The 22,504-nt window shown below is 35.8% G+C and overlaps 1 protein-coding gene across 7 annotated transcripts in view; it reads right to left on the reverse strand.

The window, feature by feature from the left end:
- Positions 1–22,504, reverse strand: part of PTPRK (protein tyrosine phosphatase receptor type K) — a 548,248-nt gene that overhangs the window by 109,032 nt on the left and 416,712 nt on the right. For all 7 annotated transcript variants that reach the window (XM_035699505.2, XM_025422992.3, XM_025422993.3 and 4 more), the window contains exons 8-10: positions 11,041–11,343; positions 5,100–5,209; positions 3,809–4,010 (exon numbers count right to left, since the gene is read on the reverse strand). In XM_035699505.2, the coding sequence (XP_035555398.1) occupies positions 3,809–4,010; positions 5,100–5,209; positions 11,041–11,343 (615 nt within the window). The remainder of the gene's footprint in view (positions 1–3,808; positions 4,011–5,099; positions 5,210–11,040; positions 11,344–22,504) is intronic.

The raw sequence follows: 22,504 nt of genomic DNA on the forward strand, positions 1-22,504 counted from the left end.
CATGGTTGACCATCTGCCTGTGGCTCAGGGAGTGATCCCGGGGTCCTGGGATCGAGTTGCGCATCGGGTTCCCCACAGAGAGCCTGTCTCTGCCTCTGTCTCGTGTCTCTGCCTCTCTCTGTGTGTGTCTCGTGAATAAACAAATAAAAAATCTTGATTTTCTAAAATATATCTTATTTTGTAGAATAACATATACTACTGAATGTTAACCTTGGGAATCTAAAGCAGCAGAAGATATGAAGCCACAATTTGTTGTTGAAATTTAAATCATCACCTGGTGACCTGGACATACATGACAGACATTCTGTGAAGGTGCTTTGGCTTTTAGTTTCCTGAGACCTTGAAACCTGCACTGATGGGATGGGAGGTGAATAGCGTCAACCCTGGAGAGTCCTGGTTATGGATCCGCACGTGGAGATGTGGAGACAGAGAGGGTAGCAAGTGAGCCCGAGGCTGCCTGCTGAGTGCTCCTGTGTGTGATATAAAGGTTGTGGAATGGCCCAGTGTTTGTATCTGGACTGCGGCCTGAACAGAAACATATCAAGGAAGTGTGGTGAATGGGAATGGGAACTGCAGTTTTTTTTTTTTGTTTTTTGGAACTGCAGTTTTTAATTAGCATGAACTAGTGCATTAGCTGCCAGATTCCTGAAAAGAAGTAACTCCTAAATTTTCAAAATATTTGATAATAGTTGGGGGTACAGGAGAGGCCTTCCCAATCTTGACCTGGGCAAAAAAGTGACCTCAAATGTCTTTCAATTATTTCTACGTAGAAAGATATTTTAGGGAGGACATAACTAGGAAACTAGTTATCAGAGACACTGAGAACAAATGGTATCTAATACAAATGTCAAAGTATTTCATTCATTCACTGAACATTTACTGAATATATACAACATGTCAAATGTTATACATGCTATGAGTATAAAGACAAAACATGGTCTCTGACAGTTACAGAATTAAAAGTAGAGATTCACATTTTATCAAGAGTGAGAATCTTTTTTTTTTTCTTTTTAAAGATTTATTTATTTTCTTGAGAGAGAGACAGAGAGAGAGAACGAGCAGTGGGGAGGAGCTAGCCAAGGGAGAGGGAGAAAAAGAAGCAGGGAGTGGCCTGGATCCCAGGACCCGGAGACCACAACCCAAGCCAAGGGCAGATGCCCAACCGACTGAGCCACCCAGGTACCCCAAGAGTGAGAATCTTATACAAAAAAAAAAAAGAAAAAAAATATAGCCAAATTTTAAGTGATGAAAAGAGAAATCAGTTCATTCGCTAAAACGGGTTCTTAAACTAGTGAGATCAGAAGCCCATGAAGGGTTTCTTATAACTCAGACTGCTGCCCCTTTCTCCTTGAGTTTCTAATTCGATAGGCCCAGGGAGGAGCTTGATAATGTGCATTTCTAGAAAATTTTCAGGTGAGGCTGATGCTGTTGGTCTGTGGACCACACCTGGAAGAAGAACCACTTGTCTAAACCAGGGTTGGGAATTAGAAAAATGAAACAGAGTCAACTTCAGGATTTAGACGATGTCTGAGCTGAATGTTAAAAGGGCAGTAAAAAACTCGTCAGGACAAGAAAGCATCCAGTGAGATGCCAGAGATGGGAAGCAGATACTTGTAGACCTCATCCACGTGAAAGGAGACGTGTTCTGACGGCTAGAAGCAGGCTACTAGGCCTGGAGCTTTGGGTTCCTGGGTGGGAGTGGTGGATGGGAGGAGCCATAAATTTAATGGGCACAAACACTAATCATGCATGGATGTTTGGACTTTGTCCTACCAAACACAGTTTATTAGATTTTGAAAAAATTTAGGGAAGAAATATATGTTGTGTAAATATCCATAGAAAAACACATTAAAGCAAGGTAAGTCTGAAGGTAAGGATAGTGCCTGGAAAGATATTTCAATGGTCTGTCTAAAATATGATCTAGATGGAAAGGACATAAGAAAGAGACAAATTATCTGAAGAGTTATTTAGGAAGTAGAATCAACAGATATTAAATATATACAATGTGTATACACATGTGATTGTATATATGCGTACTAAACACACATACACCATGCCTCCAATAATTTGATTTTAATTTTATTTAAATTGTTTTTAAGGGATCCCTGGGTGTCTCAGTGGTTGAGTGTCTGCCTTTGGCTCAGGGTGTGATCCTGGGGTCCTGGGATCGAGTCCTGCATGGGGCTCCCCGCATGGAGCCTGCTTCTCCCTCTGCCTGTGTCTCTGCCTCTCTCTGTGTCTCTCATGAATAAGTAAATAAAATCTTAAAAAAATGTTTTTAAAATGGCAAGGGATATAATTTCTGCACTCAAGGAATAAATAACAATAAATTACCTTAAAATTTCAATTGATATTGAGAATCACGCTACCCATAAATTTTATTAGCCTCAGCTTGATTACTACATGTCCTGAAGACACAGTGATTGCAATCAAGTTTTTAAAGTCCAAATCAAGTACCCATGTACATAGGCTGATTCAAGTAAAAATGCAGTTAAATTATTCAAAGAAGATGCTAGATGGGTATTCTGGTCTTTAATTATACATTTTTTATTCAATAAGAAAACATGTCTAAACCATAATAAAGTTTGGTTCTTGACAGTGCCTATTTGTTTAATGTTCTCAGTTTTACAAGTTCATGTAATTTTGTAACTATCTCTATTGAAGGATCTTACTCAAATACAGCACTCTGCCTCATTCTAGAGGGCGGGAGACATGTTTCACTGTACAATGATATCATTAGATCATGTTTTCTAGTGATTCAATAAATATTTTAAATGGATGATTTAAAATGGTTTCATTAGGAAGTCAACTGGCAACCTCAATATATTGTTATTTTTCTGACATAATGGATGATATTTTAAAATTCTTTTTTGTTAGAAAAAGATAAATAGCTCATATTGGAATAGCTAATATTTTTCAAGATATAAACTTTCAAGGTTTTATATTCAAAATGTTAACAAATGGAAATGTTACATATATAATATGTATTTATTTTAATCATTTTAAATTACTAAAATAAAACATTACATAAGCTAGAAGAGCATTAGGGCATATTACCATGCTAATTGCTGGCCAAATTTAATCAGGTTTTAACTGATGACTTGACTGAAGGAGAAATCGTATCTGTAAATAATCTAGGCAATTACAAACTGATATTGTGAACATAAAATAATGTGAAATTTAGCTCTACTTGTCTATCAACTTAAATTCTCCAGTACCCTAAACCCATTCTAAAATTTAGATGAATATACGTGTGATTTTCTTTTTTTAAGAGAAAGAATGGCTTATATTTGCTTAAAAATATCAGAATGTCAGGGAAAATGGAAAAGAGACAAGGTATGTGTCATTATAACAGCAGATCAAAGATCTCTATCATTCTTTTGATAAAATATACTTACAGTAAATATCTGATACCATAATAACTACCAACTCCTCAAAGGCATAATAAGTCTGTTAACATTCATAGTAAATTTTTACGTAATTCTAATTAAGATAAAATGACATATTTAAAAAGACTGTTGTCAATTAAAAGTGACTATTTGAGATATTTTGGGGTTTGGACATGTAACCAATTGTAATCCGTATTCACATATCATTGTTTGAAATTTTTATTTAAGTTCTAGTTAGTGAACAGATAGTGTAATACCAGTTTCAGGAGTAGTATCCACATAATTCTTTAACAAACCTTCAATCAGGAATAGATAACTATATTAAAGATTTAGTAAGTGAGATGACTACCCTGAGTATATGATTCTCTAGAACATGCCATTACAAACCAATCCTCTTTGCATTTTATTCCTTTGCATACCTGAGATATTGGTGGTCACATTGATGGCCGTGGCTGGCCCAAAGCCTTTGACGGTGCTGGCTCTTATGAAGAACTGGTAGGTAGTTCCAGGATGCAGATGCATAAAGACATGGTGTGTGCTGTTCCATAAGTTTGATACAGTCTGGGGAGGTCCAGCCACTGGAACTGCAGGATCAAATGATCTTATGCTGCTGTAGCTGACCTGTTTTAAGAAACAGATTCACTATTACACTTCCAATATAAGTCATGCTATAATCTAAATAAACGTCTTTTAAATAAGGTAGCATTCAAGGGTATCTCTGTGGAGTGAATCACATTTTTCTTAAATTTCTTCTCTTTCTCATTTGGATATGTTATTTCATAGTCAGTCTATATCTGATGTCTGTCTGTCTATCCATCCAGCCAGACAACCGGCCAGCCACTCAGCCATCCATAGATATACCCAGAGGTATCATATCTGACTGGACCTGTATACATGTTTTCTTTCATCAAAAGATAAATTAATTTACTTAAATATGGGTACACAAAAATACACAATCTTATGGTTATATATTTTAATGTACATGAAACACAGAGTGTTCAACAAATGCTTGTTACAAGTCACATCATCCTACTTTGTCCGAGTTACATAACAGAGTTCATGTAAATGGCACTCGAGTGCTCATACAGTCACATTTTGTAAGACTGCCCTAGTGATTCCCATTCCCATGATGCACTTCATAGCCACGAGAAATTTCAGTGTTTTGTGCTCTCATCAACACTGACTATGCAGGAACAGAACTACACATTTGTGCAATTAAGATGATCTTTTCTTCTTTTCAGCTTCTCCTATTTAAAAATAAGATAATGATTTGTAATCAAAATTGAGATTAAGTTCTGGAATAGTCAGGTTTGTAATATATTTTGCCGTTTAGATAGTAATTCTGAATTTATTCTGAAATAACATTCAGTGGCCTCCCCTAAATACAGTATAAAGCATGAGTATCTTAATTTTATAAAAATTCATTCTTTACAATCATCAGTAAGTCTGTTTGAAAAGCTCCATCCTGCTTCCCTAAAACAACAACAGAAACATACATTTACTTTAAGAATTAGAAAATTCTAGGTGCCATCCAATATTTGTTTTCGAATTCAATTTCGGGATCAAGGAATTTGTAAACTAAAACAGAAGAGTAATAAAAATGATTGTGATCCTCTAATCCTCACTTATTTTCCATTATTTCTCCATAACTTTTTCCTTTTACTCTCCCTTCAACCCACATTTCAGTGAACTTCCTTATTGTCCCAATACCTCATATTGAGTGATGACTCCATTTGGATCCAAAGGTTCTTTCCAGTTCAAGAAGATCTTATTTTCAAAGGATGTTCCCTGAAGAGAATTGACTGGTACAGGGCCAGGCACTACAAGAATGTACATTTTTGGTTAGAAAGATCATTACATCAGAAACAGAAAAAGTAAATACTGTAAGTTATACAAGCTAAATTAAAAACTAAAAAAAAAAAAATGTGTTCTTAAAAAGAAAATAAGCTATGTCACCAGTTTTCTGATTTTAACAAATGGGAATTTCAAGTAATCTATAAGCTTCCAATGGAGAAAATGTACAACTCTAAAGTTATTTTTATTCAAAAGAATATTCTATCCCCTTAGAGAGTTGAATAAATTGTGTAGTCTAGTTTTCTCTGTTGTATATCTCTAATAACATGAAGATCTCATTTGTAATTTGTGTCAAGAACAGAGCTATATTTCCCTGAAAGATATTCTGAAGATTATGATAAGCCCAAGTGTCTCCATAAACAAATGTCATTAAATAATTAATTATAATAATAATTAACATTCCTTGGACTCAAAAGCCAAGTCATATAACACTGACTTGAAATGCCCATTAATAATCAATCTGACTCTTTGTGCTATCCTCATTAAATTTCTATAACTTAGAAAGGACAGCATTGATGATTATAATTTTAAAAAACACGAAGATGAATAGGTTCTAATATCATTGCTTCAGTCTTTTTAAATGAAATTCCCTTTTGCAATGCTAAGCATCAAGCCGTTTTATAACATCAGACTTGTTTCGAACTCAACAATCAGCATAACCAGTGCTGAAGTGTCCCCAGGTATGACAACAGTTGAGGAACCAGCTCCTTATTTGCAAATGTCATAGAACTGACAATGCCCAGTGACAGCGGTGAACAATGTGTCAGTTTCTATTGACAAAATATAAAAATCAGATGCTTTTGCTATTTGCTTTTGTGTGTTTTATCTAAATATACAGTTGCTATTCAGTCACACAAATATCTAGTTTCTCGTTCAGATAATGTTTAAATATGTACCCTATCCATCCTACTTTGCTTTAAAAATGTGTTTTCTTTTGAAATACTGACCCAATATTGGGCAAGTATGGTTTTTAATTAATATTCTTCCTTAATCTAACGTCTCAGTGAACTTCACACATGGCATTATCTGCAAATGTAGTTGTGGAGTATACAGCAATTTTGTGAGGATTGAAATAAATTAGAAATCACCGGATCAAAGGGAATGCGTTGCCTCGTCGCTAGCAACATCAAGAAATTCTGAATGATACGTCAAAAGAGGAAGATTTATTTCACACCAGAAGGAGACGACGAATGATGTTATGACCTCTGGGACAGCTAATCTAATTTGGCACATTAATAATAAATTCATAAAGAAAAAAACCAAAAAGGAAAGAAACCCATAAGCAGAGAAGATGCTGGCACTAAACTTCAGAAGCTTGCACGTGCAGCGGTCAGCTGTGGGCGCGGGGAGAGGCTAAGCAAAGCCTCCACTGCCCACACGTCCCAGGCCCCATTAGGGCAGAGACTGCACAGCTGGCCAGGGCAGATGGGTCCTCACGGCCCTGGGGGCCCTCGGGGGCACTTCTGGAGGCTGCCATGGGCGTTAGTTAACCAACAAGGGTGATACGTGTTGTGTCATTTGAGGAGAGTAAAAACAAGCTTATGATTGTAATTAAGGAAAAGCATTTCTTCACCTTTTTCATAGATGGTGGCTGCGGAGGCAGGACCCCAATTAGGGAGAAACTGTTTATTTGATGGCATTATAATTACTACCTGTGTCATCAACCACAATATGGCCAACAAATACTATATAACACGATGTGGACGTATTTCAAATGGTTCACAAATAAAGTTAGTTAGAAACGTCTGCATAATTCTGCATCAGAAGAGGAGTAGAATTGAAGAGTAGCCTTGCTAGAATTTGTGTATTTCTCTGCTTTTCTTCCCATCTCACCAGTCCCCGTCTCCTTTTATAAGTGGGCTCCACACCCAGCATGGAGCCCATGGGGCCCGAACTCATGATCCTGTCCTCAAGACCCTGAAATCAAGACCCGAGCTGAAGGACAAACATTATATGTTCTCATTCATTTGGGGAATATAAATAGTAGTGAAAGGGAATATAATGGAAGGGAGAAGAAATGTGTGGGAAATATCAGAAAGGGAGACAGAACGTAAAGACTGCTAACTCTGGGAAACGAACTAGGGGTGGTAGAAGGGGAGGAGGGCGGGGGGTGGGAGTGAATGGGTGACGGGCACTGGAGGTTATTCTGTATGTTAGTAAATTGAACACCAATAAAAAATAAATTAAAAAAAGAAAAAAAAAAAAAAAGACCCGAGCTGAGAGTAAGAGTTGGGACCCTACACCGAATGAACCACCAGCTGCTGCTCTCTGTCCGCTCTCCTTCACATACCCTACTTTGTCCATAAAATGCATTTAAGAGGACCTGCAGGCCATATTTGTAAGAGGGATAAGTTTGTGGAAAACTCCTGGCCCGGACAGTAGCATGCTACAGATCTTGCACCAGGGCTAGTGGACGAGAGAATTACACGTCGGTGCCCTACAGAACACACACGGACACAGGTGGGCTGGGGTGGGGAGCGGCCGCAGGCAAATTATATTCAGGAACTCTTCACCTTTGAAGAAAGACGATGTTTACATATAATGTCTATATGTACTTTTGATTTGTGTGAATACAACACAAAGTTACTAAGCCCATCATCGTGGCATCTTTGTACTGCAGGGAATGTCACTCTACATTTCCACATCAACAATTTTTAATGGAGACAGAATGCTGACTTTCATTCCCCTGCTTGTGATTTATTTGAGAGCTGTTTCAGCTTTTTATTTTTTTATTTTTTTGCATATAAGAAAATCCTTTAAAATATAACTTTCAAAATAGAAGAGAGAGGAAAAAGGAAATGTGGGTGGGGCAAGATTATATTAAATAAGCACTGCAGACTTTAAAATATAATAAATGTACATTTAAAAATAACTCTGTATTAGCAAAAAATGTCCCCAAATCCGACTTTTCTGCTGAGCTAACTTCATAATATTGATTTTTATAAATGCGAGGATAAAAAATGAAAACAAAATCTCATACAAAAAATTCTACCCATGCATTAAAAAATATATGCGATAAATTAAATATAAATTCTACCTTAGGGTTCTGGTGGGAAATCATTTTAGCTTTGCTCTCATGATTTATGGATGTCTCTAGAATTCTTTTCATGAAATTATATTCTTTTATTAGATGGTTGATAATTTATTCTTTTTCTATGTATATAGGGCAGCAATAATTTAGTAAGACTGACTTAATTAGATCATCATAACCCATCGATCTTTGCAACCATAGATTATGATTTAGATATTTTGTCCCCCTCTTAGGAACACTGAGTCATATCAAGTATTCTATGTAGAAAATGGAGTTCATGTGGGCAGATCTGAAGACTGCGTTACTCGAAAATACTTTATATGAAGTTTGTCCTTCAGTCATTTAGTTTTACATATAAAACAAAAAAGAAAAAACTCTCACGGTAGAATTATTCTGTGACCTTGCAACTCAATATAATTATAGCCGATAAAAAAAGGTTCTTCAAAGCATAGATGAAAATAAAACTAAAAAAAGAAATGATATTGAAATTGCATACTATATAGTTAATTTCATTTTATGTTTATAAAACTGTATCTCTATAAAATAGCACAGTCATGAAGTTGATGAATTTAGGATATAATTTAAGATTGCATAGCAATTCACCTCCCGATTATTAATTTGGTTGTATGTGCACCCAAAAATACATTGAAAAATTTAATGAAATATGAACAAGTTATATGAGCCTGACTATATTCTTTGCTTTATGGGGAAGAAAGGCAAACTAAAAGCCATATCAAAGTACACCGCCAAAATGAATTATATTATTAGAGAGTGACTGCCAAAGAAGCACAAATGTAATTGAGTCTAAAACAACCAATTAAGAATCCAAGTTTTTAAAATTTTAAGTGTAGGCAATAAAGTGTGTGAGTACATTCTTATTACTAAAGACATGGCTTACACATGTGTAGTGTAATGCAAATGTTTTAATATTTATCTCACGTTATGAAATGAGATATTTTTCAGCTCTTTTGCATCTGTGCTTAGACTTTCCATTTCTATCACCCATCTAAGAAGCAACTATGCTAATTATTCTTTTTTATACAATCATATGTTGGGGTGTGTTTATGTGTGTGTTTGGGGGGGGTGGATGAGTGTGTGTTTATGTCTTAGAGCAAGTTTTACTGTTTGAAATATTAGGTGCAAGTTCAAGTATGATAGTTGAGGTAATCATGTTTGGTTACCTTACACATGGACAAAGTACATTTACCATAAATAAGTCTTAGGTTTGTTCTTTGAAAATTTTAGAAACATGAGAATAACTCCATGCAAATTTTAGGACAATATTATTACCTTCAAAATCTGAGCTAAATGAGGTTGAAAAGCACTCACTTCTCTTTATGACAACAAAAATAATAGAACAAATCTGGGTGATTTCTACTTTCCAGAGTGAGAGAGCTTGAAGTGATACAGAGAAACTTCTAGAAACAGTGGTATACTGACCTATCTTAAGGCAATTTTATACTTGATAGTCATCAAAATATACAGCTGAGCCTGAAGTTGAGAACTTGAGGCAAACTGGAAACACTTGAGTATGAAATACATCCTGTTTTCTGAAATCCAAACAAAAATATGGCCCTACTGACAGGTGATTCAAGGAGAATTTTAGAAGGGGATGGAACCTGAGAGAACATCTTATTTAAACTTTCATATAGAGATGAAAAATGGAAACCTAGCCGAGTAAATAGATTGGGGAAGGTGATAGAGTTACCAGGGCCAGGACTGAAAACTCAGGAGTCCTGACTCACAGTCCAGCTTTGCCTCCATTCACTAAATAGGCCATGTTTTTTTCCCCAAACACTTTCATTCATAGTGGTAAATTTTGAAAATGAATCATCTTAGGGATGGCTGGGTGGCTCAGCGGTTGAGCATCTGCCTTTGGCTCAGGTCATGATCCTGGGGTCCTGGGATTGAGTCCAACATTGGGCTCAATGCAGGGAGCCTGCTTCTCCCTCTGCCTGTGTCTCTTCCTCTCTCTGTGTGTCTCTCATGAATAAATAAATAAAAATCTTTAAAAAATGAAATATCTTACATGTCTTACTTTTATTATCAGAATATCATCATTTGTACTTTTAATCAAGAAAGGTACTCATTCACATTAATGATGAACTATCGTGCTATAGCAGGTGTGTGCAAATTATGATATTAATATAAATGTTTGTTCCTATGACTTAATAATTCTGAAGTGATACACATAGAAATTGGACATAATATAGTTAAATTCCTTGGGTGGTAATTAAAGGGATAAAAGATGACAGCTTGCCGATATTTGATAAGGGCCTTTATTTAGACTTAAAAGCGTGAACTTCAAACCTTCTTTTGTATTTAAACTTACATAAGACCATCTAAAAATGAGTGGAATAGGCAAACAGTGCTCTTTTCAAATATTAAGGAAAATGAAAGCTGCTATTATTGGTTTGTAAAATGCAAAAACCTGAATTTTAGTCAAGTGCATTTCACCAATAGGTAAATGATGTAATGCCATGAATAGTGAAAATTACTTTTGCACATTTGATAGGAAAAACTTAGTATTTAAAATTTAGTGTAGTTGTTACTTTAACATATAAAAACAGAAAACAGTAGGGGTACATTTCATCCAATATTAGATGCTACTCCGAAGGATATTAATAAGCTTCTTTGTTTAAGGCAAACTCTTTTCAAAGTTAACCTTGTTAAGAGTAATTTTGGCGACTCTATAGAAAACTGTAACCAATTACATAATCCCGTTATATAATTCCCCCTTTTTAAAATAACGAAGTATGAACATACCATCTTCATCAGTTTGAATAATCGTCTCTTCACTCTCCTTCCTGCCTTCTGGATTGGTTAGGATCATCTTGAGGCTGACATTTGTATAAGGTGGCAGATGGTTCACAACATGCTGAGGGGCTTTGGGGTCCATGTCCAAACAGTCTGCCTTGCTCTCGTTGTGACCACGGAAGTAATGGTAGCAGATAGTGACATTAAAAGTGTGGCAACGAGTGATGTTATAACCCAAGGATTCCCAGTCCACGGCAATGCGTCTTGCCTGTATCTCAGCAATCTTTAACGTCTTCGGGGTTCGCATAGGTTCTGAAAAATACATCAGAGATGCAGATAGCTGTCACCTTTATAACAAATAGTCCTGGTAAATTCAAACACTGAGCATGACACAGCCTGTGGAAACCTAGGAAAATCTGAAAGTCATCTTTTATTCTCATTTTCTTTATTTACTCATGATCTTATTCCTGAAGGATTCAGTCAGAGACTATGATGTACCAATGGAAAATGTTAATGATCCATAGGACTCAGGAACATGGCAGAAAGACAAAACCCTGAAAATGTGCCCACAATGCCCTTAGAGTCGTTGCTGTTGTTACTGCCCAATTTCCTGTCTCTCTTTTCTTTTGTCGTTACTGAGCAAGTGAATTAGCTAATATATCATAATGGATAAGAGTCAACACGTTCTGCTCCATGATTTGTCATGTCACCAAGCTATGGTGTATACTAATTAGTCTAATTGTAATACTAAACTACCATTTACCAAAAAGTGACGCAGATATTAATTAACATTTATTATTTCAATAATGATGTTGTTCATCAAAGCAGAAAAATATCTGGGAAAAACTGCAAGAACACATGTGGATATTCACACTGTCATCTATCCTTCTTGATCTCTATCTTTTTCTAGGAAACAGTCAGGTCTGACAATCCATTCACTGTCACCCAAACCAAACTGGGAGGTGAATGTCCATTCAACTGGAAAATGCTGGCAGGACTAAACACTCTGAAGACTGGAGTCCATCCATCATCGCTTCCCAAGTGTATTCTTTCTCATGCAAGACTAACTCTCATCGTTGAACTTAATCAAAATAATTACTCTATGAAAGTCATGGCCATGGCAAAATCTACATAGTAAACAAACCAATACACAGCTAAGCTTTAATACAGTGATTTGACGATCAAGGCCAAGGTCAGTGCCATCTTGGTACCTCCCTTAACTCAGTAAGAATAGTCCGTGCTCTTGCTAAGTGGGAGTCAGTAGACAAAAAAGAAGGAAAATAAATAATACAAAAAGCCCAGTTTGGGTGTTTTTATAAATTTTCATTTTTGAGATCAAAATCTCAGTCCTGTAAAAATAGTCAGCATGGTACACAGATGGCAAGCCCAAATTGGGATTCCAGTTCAATGTATTATGTGTGCCATCTGAAATACACTCTGGTGGCCATTTAAAACCTCACAACTACAAAAATACATATACATGCAAATTAATCCATCGTAGAATCCAAAGCTTAGATTTTAAATGTTGTGCGCCAGTCTTCTGACTACTCACAGTATCCAGTCTCCTTCTTTCATCACTTTTGTTTTATGTGTTTTACATTAAGCACTGTAAGTAGGTTGGAAGAAAGATGTGGCTTCCTAATCATTAAAAAAAAAAAAAAAAAAACCTCTTTATATGTGCAGCTCTCTGCTCACATTTTCCCACCAGGCACAGAAGGGAAGTGATGACACTTAAGTTCAGTCTACACAGTTCAGTGAAAATACGTTCTTTGGCACCACTGACCACCAAGATGACCAGGCAGTTGTAGTTGGTATCATCCCACAATGTCTAGATAAACCGTGATTTTACTGTCTGCTAGGTAGCAAACTGATAAAATTTAGAGGTAACGTTCAGGTTAGGCCATACTTTGTGACAGAAGTATCTAGAATAAGAAAGTAAGATTTCTCCCTAAAATACTTGCAGTATATGAATGAAAATCTTCCATAAAATGATGACAAACACCAATAAATACTTATTCCTCTGTTTTAGTATTTATTTTTAGATCTAGTATTTCTATACTTGAGAAACCTTTTATTTTGAATCTGAAATTTTCCCCTTTATAAATTTCTGTATTTCTTTTTTTAAAGATTTTATTTATTTATTCATTAGACACACACACACACACACACACACACACAGAGAGAGAGGCAGAGACATAGGCAGAGGGAAAAGCAGGCTCCATGCGGATAGCCTGACGTGGGACTTGATTCCGGGGCTCCAGGATCACGCCCCAGGCCAAAGGTGGTGCTAAACCACTGAGCCACAGTGGTTTGTTTTAAATTTAAAACAATTTTAAAAGCATAAGAAAGGCATTAAAAAAATTGAAAAAGATGCAAATAAATGGATATTTTGTGCTCATGAATTGGAAGAATAAGTATTATTGAAACATCCATACTACTCAAAGCAATCTACAGATTCCGTGCAATACCTATCAAAATTCCAGTGGTGGGACACCTGAGTGGCTCAATTGGTTAAGCACCTGATTCCTGGTTGTGGCTCAGGTCATGATCTCGGGGTCATTAGATCAATCCCCTCATCTGCTTGAGATTTTGTCTCTCCTTCTCTCTCTGCCCTTCCCCATCTCTCTCATGCTCTTTTTCTCTCTCTCAAATAAATAAATACATCTTTGAAAAAATTACAATGGCATTTCAAAAAGAAATGGAACAAACAATCCTAATATTTGTATAGAGCCATTAAAGACTCTGACAAGTCAAAGCAATGTTAAGAATGAAGAAGCTAGAGGCACCTAGCTGAACACTCCCTGTTTTCAGATTACATTACAAAGCTACACTAATTAAAACAGTATTGTATTGACACAAAAACAGACACAGAGATCAGTGGAACAGAATAGAGAAAATTATTTATGGCAAAGGAGCCAGGAATATACAATGGGGAGAGAACAGTCTCTTTAATAAAAGTGTTGGGAAAGCTGGACAGCTGCACAAAAAGAATGAAAGTAGACCACTAGTTTGCACCATATACAAAAACTAAAAATATATTAGACTTTGATATAAGACCTGAAACCATGAAACTCCTAGAAGAAGACATAGGCAGGAAACCCCTTGAAACAGGTCTTTGTGATGATTTTTTTGAATGACACAAAAAAGTGAAAGCAAGAAAAGCAAAATCAGATAAGTGGGACTGCATCATACTAAATAAAAAGCTTCTATAGAGCAAAGAAAATCATCGACAAGATGATAAGGAAACCTACTCAATGGAAGAAGATAATTTACACCTCGTATAACTAATAAGGGGCTAATAACCAAAATACGTAAAGAACTCATACTACTCAATAGCAAAAAAAAAAAAAAAAAAATCTAATTAAAAAATGGGCAGCAGATCTGAATAGACATTTGCCCCAAGATGACATATAGATGGCCAAAGGGTATATGAAAAGATGCTAAACATCATTCATCAGTAAGGAAATGCAAATGAAAGACACAATAAGATGTCAGCTCATACCAATCAGAATAACTACTATCAAAAAGAGGAAAAATAACAAGTGTTGTCAAAGAAAAAGGAGCCCTTGGGCACTGCTGCTGGGAATGTAAACTGGTGCAATCACTATGGAAAACAGAATGGAGGTTCCTCAAAAAATGAAAAATAGAACTACCATATGACCCTGTAATTCCACTTTTGGGTATTTACACAAATAAAACAAAACACTAACCTGGAAGACACATACACTCCCATATTTATTGAAGCATTATTCATAAAGCCAAGATATGGAAACAACTGAAATTTGCATGTGTATATACATATAAACAGTGGAATATTATTCAGCCATAAAAATAATGAAATCTTGCCATTTGTGGCAGCATGACTGGACCTCGAGAGTTAACATGCTCAGTGAAATGTCAGGCAGATAAAGACAAATACCATATGATTTCTCTTACATGAGGAATCTAAAAAAAATAAAAAAAAAATAGAAAAGAAAAAAAGTGAATGAAGTTCATAGGTACAGACAATAGACTGATGGTTGCCATAAGTGGGAGCATAGGGATGCATAAATTGTAAAGGGGTTATACATTTATTAAAAATTAAAAATGTAATTGTGTTAGAGATATGTGACATAAATTCATTTAAGGGAGTGGGGAAAAATTACCTAAGTAACTTAGGAGATGAGTAGAGACAATGAGACAATAAACAAAAACAAAAACAGCAGATATTCCTAGTAATGATCTAAAGTTTACAGATGACTTTGGGGTGCAGTCATAGAGACATGATGTTTCTGAACAGCAAATGCAGAGGCCTGTTCAAAGAAAAAAAAAAAAAACCTGTCAGAAAACCTGTCACACCTGTCAGAATGGTTAAAATCAAAAACAGAAGAAACAACACATGTTGGTGAGTATGTGGGCAAAAAGGAACCCTCTTGTATTGTGGGTAGAGATGCAAACTGATGAGCCACTCTGGAAAACTGTATGGAATCTCCTCAAAAAATTAAAAATAGAGCTACCCTATAATGCAGCAATTGTACTACTAAGTGTTTACCCAAAGAACACAAAAATACTAATTCAAAGGGATACATGCACCCTGATGTTTATAGCACCATTATCTCTAAAAACCAAGTTATGGAAACAGCTCACTGTCCATCAGTTGATAAATGGATAAAGAAGATATGATGAAATGAATTACTATTCAGCATAAAAAATAATGAAATCCTGCCATTTGCAACAAGAAAGATAGAGGTCGGGAGTATAATGCTAAGTGCAACAAATCAGAGAAAGACAAATATTATATGATCTCATTCATATGTGGAATTTAAGAAATAAAACAAATGAACAAAAGTGAAAAAAGGGAGAAAGAGAGAGAGAGAGAGAGAGAGAGAGAGAGAGGCAAACCAGGAAACAGACTCTTAAACACAGAGAACAAACTGATGATTAGCAGAGGGGAGGTGGGTAGGTGAATAGGATAAGTAGGGGGATAGGGATTAAAGAGTATACCTATGATAAAACAAAGAAATAATAGAAAAATAATGAATTAAAAAATAAAATAGACACATGAATGTGAAAAAAAGTGGAAATGAGAAGTAGTAAGGACAAAAGGAAGCTATTTAACACTTTATAGACTAAGAGTCTTAAGCAAATCCTACATCTTCTTGTTATATTATCAACTATATATTTCTACATTTTCTCCCAAGCTAATCATAAAATAGAAAATTAATTATGCTATTTACAAATTTAAATAATTATAGAAATAAATAGAAATGTTCTTCTAACTAATCTTATTATATCCAATTTCTTTTTGCCTTCTGGCTTCCTCTATAAAACCCTTCTGTGGAGCACTGAAAACAGGGAACGTACGTGCTATTTAATTCTGCTCTAGTTGAATAGCTATTGGAACTGCTTGAAGAAGTTCTGAATAGCCCTAGAGCTAAGGCAAAGTATGCACGAACGTGGTGTTTCTCTAGGCTTGGAAGGACAAGACCAGATGCAAGTGTAGCCACACAGAGGGACCCAATGTCAAAAGCAGAAGCAACTTGGAGGCAAGAGAAAGAAAAGCAAAAATGAATGATTAGTACCTCATGAAGATAAAAAGCTGCACAGTGAAGGAAATCACCAACAAAACTAAAAGGCAGCCTATGGAATGGGAGAAGATAGTTGCAAGCTACATATCTGATAGAGGGTTAGCATCCAAAATCTATAAAGAATTTAACAAATTCAACACCCAAAAACCAAATAATCCAGTTAAGAAATGCCAGAAGACATGAATAGATATTTTTCCAAAGAAGACATCCAGATGGCCAACAGACACAAGAAAAGGTACTCAATATCACTGATTATCAGGCAAAGACAAATCAAAACCACGATGAGATATCACCCCACACCTGTCTGAATGGCTACAATTAACAACACAGGAAACCACAGATGTGGAGAAAGGGGAACCTTCTTACACTGTTGGTGAGAATGCAAACTGTGCAGCCACTCTGGAAAACAGTGTGCAAAGTCCTCAGAAAGTTAAAAAAGGACTACCTTACAATCCAGTAACTGCATTACTAGGCATTTACCCAAAGGACACAAAAATACTGATTCAAAGGGACACAGCACCTGGATGTTAATAGCAGCATTATCAACAGTAGCCAAATATGCATCGACTGGTGAATGAATAAACATACACATTACATATGTGTATATATTTTATATATATAAATATAATGGAATATATATTAGACTATTACTTGGCTATCAAAAAGAATGAAATTAAATATTACCTGGCTATCAAAAAGTAATGGAATATTACTTGGCTATCAAAAAGAATGAAATTAAATATTACCTGGCTATCAAAAAGTAATGGAATATTACTTGGCTATCAAAAAAGAATGAAATCTTGCCATTTGCAACAACATCTAGGGATGGCACTAGAGTATATCACGCTAAACAAAGCCAAGCAGAGAAAGACAAAGACCATATGATTCCACTCATATGTGGGATTTAAGAAACAAAACAGTTGAACATATAGGAAGGGGGAGAAAGAGAGAAGGAAACAAACCGTAAGAGACTCTTAAAGACAGACAACAAACTGAGGGTTGATGGAGGGAGGGGGTGAGGGATGGGCTAATGGGTGATGGGGATTAAGGAGGGCTCTGGTTATGATGAGCACTGAGTGTTGTATGTAAGGGATGAACCACTGAATACTACTCCTGACATCAATATTACACTATATATTAACTAACTACTTTTTACCTTCTTAATCTCATATTCAATAAATAGGTACATAGATAAATGCTACACAGCTTGTGGGAAAAAAAAAAAGTACCTCTACATCCTCAATTTAAAAAGTTATATTTATTATGTAGTATGTAAAAAAATACCTAGGGTTCAACTTTGAGAGTGAGAATTTTGTTTTGGTGTATTTAAGTGCTGCTTACTTTGACCCTCATATAAGTCATATTTTAAAAATTCACATTTAAAATTAGGGAAGGGTAGCTTTATAAATTCTACATATCTGTATATAAACCACTACCATAATTTCAGTAACCAGTACTTTATTAACTGGTATATAACAACAAAGAGTTGTGAAAAGAAATAGTTTTCTGAGAGGGAAAGATTCATTCTACAAGGTCAATATAGCATTTCAAAATTTGTATTTTTTTACAGTTGTTTAAATAAATGCAGTTATTACTAAAATAGTGACTTACAACATAATTTTACTTTCACCTAGTGTAATACTCAGAAACACACATTCAACAAAGTAAACACATACACATGCAGCACAAAACTCAATTATTTTGAGCTCTCTGGCATCTGCAAAACTCAGACGAAGTCACTGTCTAATTACATTCTTTCTGAATTGGCATGTGCCCTTCTTTTTTTTTTTTTCCAGTTTTTATTGAGGTGGGACCTTTTCAACTACAACACACACACATACATATTCACGCATGTACGTTTATATACACGTACTTCCCACATGATAGGCACTCTGTTATGCCACTCCTCTGAATTCTCTGAGGTCTGATGTGGGTAGGCAACTACATACATACACAGGGATTTATATATTAGAGTATAAAGAGCAAGACTCAAGTCTGTTCTACTACTATGACATTAAATGAGAAAAAATTCTATCAACAAATTCAATGATAAAATGACCTAACATCCTCACAATGATCAATTATTCTTGTGCCTTACCAGTAACTTCGTTGTATTTCTAAGATATAAATATATATAAAAAATTAATTTTTTAAATCAAAGTAATAGTTCTAGAATAATCTTGGGTAGAAAAATATTTCCAAAAACTCATTATGTTATATACAAACTGGGTATAAGTGCTGTTTTGAGGACTAAATAATTTAAAGAAATGGCCTAGCACAGGGAATGGCACATAGAGGCATCATAGTAAATAGCATCAATAGCGAACAACATAAATAACCATAACGATGATAAAACAACGGAGATCGTATTCATTGATGCGCTGCCAAGTGTTCTGAAATTTAGTAAATGTTCTTTCTTTCCAATTTTTTACTTTCTGTTTTCAAATCTTTATTAGGTACTCCCACACATGTGATTTTCTAAAACTCTTTCTTTCTCTCTTATTTTTGCTTTTCTAGTAAAAGGACATTTGGGAAAGAAACAAGAAATTGAAGAGATTGAATTTTGTAGGGCAAAATTTTGGCAGAAACTTAGGAAGAGGCATAGCAAGAGAGCAACCTTCAGGCAGCAAAGGATCACATTAAAATATTTTATATAAGTCATTTACCTGTTATAAAACAAAAACAGATTGCCTATCACATAAAGTGCACAACACCAGATACCATGGAGAAGGCTAACATGAAAGAAACAATAATAGGCCTCAGGGAGCTTAACATGTTAAGTAAAGATGGTAGTTAAGAAAAAAAGATAAATAATTAAAATAGGATGATATAAGCAGTATGTGAATAGAATACAATACTGTGGGAATTCAAAAGGGAGAAAGAACTTCCATTTGTCAAATGGAGGAGACATTTGCATTAGATCTCAATGGATAAGGCAAGAAGATCTATAGATGTAGTTTGGTAAATAATACAAAAAGAGAGGAGAAAATGCTAATCCCATCTGGTTGCTGAACAAGTTATCCAGTAGGAGATTAGGTAGGAAAAGCTGATTGGAAAAGATTGGGAAAATGTTGGATGGCATGGTAAGAGATTGCACTTGATACCAAAGGCTACAGAGTCACTGAATGGGCAGAAAATTGATATAATGAATTGTTTATGTTAATTTGGAGGTTGTATCCAGTGTGAAGGACTAGAGGCAGAGAAATCTAAAGATTGCAATATGTTAGGGAGATAAAGGGACCAAGAAGTAGAGTGACTTCAATAGAGATAGAGGTAACTTTGGGTTGGAAATTGGTGAGCCACGAACAGTTCAAAGTTAAGTTGGTTAAAAAAAAAAAAAAAAAAAAGAAGTCAAACTTTCTAAATCATTCTATGTTTTGAACTCTGTGTTCCATATATACCCTGTTCCAACTCTTTCTCCTAAGTCATCCGTCAGAGGGGGATTCAGAGGAAATTAAAAAGATTTATTTATTTATTATTTATGAGAGAGTGAGTGCATGAGCAAGTGGGGGGAGAGAGAGAGAGGAGGAGAGAGAACCTTAAGCAGGCTCCACATCCAGCATGGAGCCCAACACAAGGCTCCACCTCTCAGGACTCTGAGATCATGGTCTGAGCCTAAATCAAGAATCAGATGCTAATGGACTGAGCCACCCAGGCACCCCTGGAATTAAAAAAGTTTGAGGCCATTTGTGATATACCTGGAAAACAGGGTTGGGGGTTTACATTAAGAAGCAGGTGAAGAGGGCAGCCCAGGTGGCTCAGTGGTTTAGTGCTGCCTTCAGCCCAGGGTGTGATCCTGGAGACCTGGGATCGAGTCCCACATCAGGCTGTCTGCGTGGAGCCTGCTTCTCCCCTGGCCTGTGTCTCTGCCTCTCTCTTTCTCTCTCTCTCTCAGTGTCTCTCATGAATAAATAAAGAAAATACTAAAAAAAAAAAAAAAAAAAAAAAGCAGGTGAAGAAACTGCAACTATAAGCAAAATCTGGTCTTTTCCCATTCTACTCTTCAGCTGATGAATCTCAACTCTCTTAATTAACTGCGCTATGGACAAATGTGCAACCAAACTGGGATAAAGCCCTCCTCCATTTATTCATTTCTAATAAATCCTAGGAAAATACTAATTTGTAAATCGAAAAAGAAATATGTGATTAGAAATGTCATTATTATCTGGTTTTCTTTGTTTTCCCTGCAAAATGTTGATCAGTCGATTTTACTAACTTTTCCCATTCCCCTTTTCCATGTATTGCTCTTCCATTTCCTCACTGATCCAGTGAAAATGGCCATATAAAATCAAGAAAAAAAAAATAAGAAAAGAAATGGTAGAAAATGTACATACACACTTATTGCCAACACCAAACAATTAGCAGGTAAATAAAGAAGTTAATATATCACTGCCTTCACATAAATTCTAAACAGATCAAGCCTGGGATTTACGCCTGTAATAATTTTTCTGTCAAATACTTAACCCAACCTGATAGGAGAAAATGAAGAATTACTTAATAATTCTCTGAAGGTTAAGAAAAATAAAGGCGACATGAAGAGATAGAACATGTTGACTTTGAGTCCCCTCTCAATGGCAAGATGGTTTAATAAACGGTTCTAGATAATGGATAAAAGGGAATTCAATGTTTTTGGTACTTGCTAAACAACACGTGACATGACAGGTCAATATCCATGTCCTTTTGCAGTGATAATCTCCAGTTATTCTGAAAGAGTTGTAAAAACAAAAGCTTTAGCAGCTACAAGAGAATCAAGAGCAAAGATCATATTTCCTGAGAATCAGTTTTTAATGATAAAACTTATTATCCAGCTGTCAGTCAGAGAAAAACAGAAGATGTCCCAAAGCTCATGCCAAGAAAAAAAAAAAAAGAAGAAGAGGAAGAAGATCTTGTCAAAAATGTACACAAACTAAGAACACTGAAGCGTAACAAGGAGCTCCCGTGCTCCGGGCTGCCTTCTCATCAGAACTCCTCGAAGCGGACTGCAGAGCATAATTTTCATTCCAATCATCAAAACAAATACAGGAAAAGTGAATTTCCTGACTGCCAGGGAAGATACTTGTTAGCATAAAGTAAAAAATAATGGAGATGAAATTTCTGAACAAAGGGGAATTAAAAATAAATAAATAAATAAATAAAGTAAGTAAGTAAATAAATAAATAAATAAATAAATAAATAAATAAATAAATAAATAAAATATAAATAGGAAGAAAACCCTGGCAGGCCTTGGGGGAGGAAAAACTTAAGGTCTTTGGGAGACACTGCCATTACTTCTCCCTCCCGATGCTTGGTGTTTTTCTTCTTTTCCGTGCGCTAAGGATGGAGGAGGATCAAGGTTTTACACTGCACATCTTTTCAATCTCACAGCATCATTAGTCTTGCCAAAAAGATTTCATCTCTGCTCCCATGGGTCAAATTGAGTTAATGATAAGTTGGCGAGATGACTTGATTAGTACGGTAACATGAGGGAGCCTCAGGTCCAGGAATAATCACAAACCAACTGTCAGTTCTTCTGGCTTCCTGGCTGTGTTGTGAAAATGACAAGCGTGCACTCAGGGGATGGAGAATGACAGGGTGTATGGCTCACTCAGCCCTCCCACAGAGTCACAGTAATATTTACCCAGCGCCATCAGAACGATACTAAGCACATCATCAAATTAACCCAAAACATGTCATTTCCACTGCTTTCAGAAGTCTGAAGTTTATCAGATAATTCTAATAGCCTTACCATTTGCATCTTCTCTAAAATAACACTCAGGAAAGCATTTGACTTTTAGAGAACCAGAAAACCAAAGTGACAAGGGAAAAATACAAAGATCATTCTTTTCCCAATAGATACATTTTCCTCAATGTCTTGTCATGAATCCTCATTTCCAAAACAGGAGTAGTTGAAAATCTGGGGACTCTTT

The sequence above is a fragment of the Canis lupus genome, chromosome 1 (assembly GCF_003254725.2).
Source record: "Canis lupus dingo isolate Sandy chromosome 1, ASM325472v2, whole genome shotgun sequence".
In the NCBI taxonomy this organism is placed as follows: domain Eukaryota; kingdom Metazoa; phylum Chordata; class Mammalia; order Carnivora; family Canidae; genus Canis; species Canis lupus.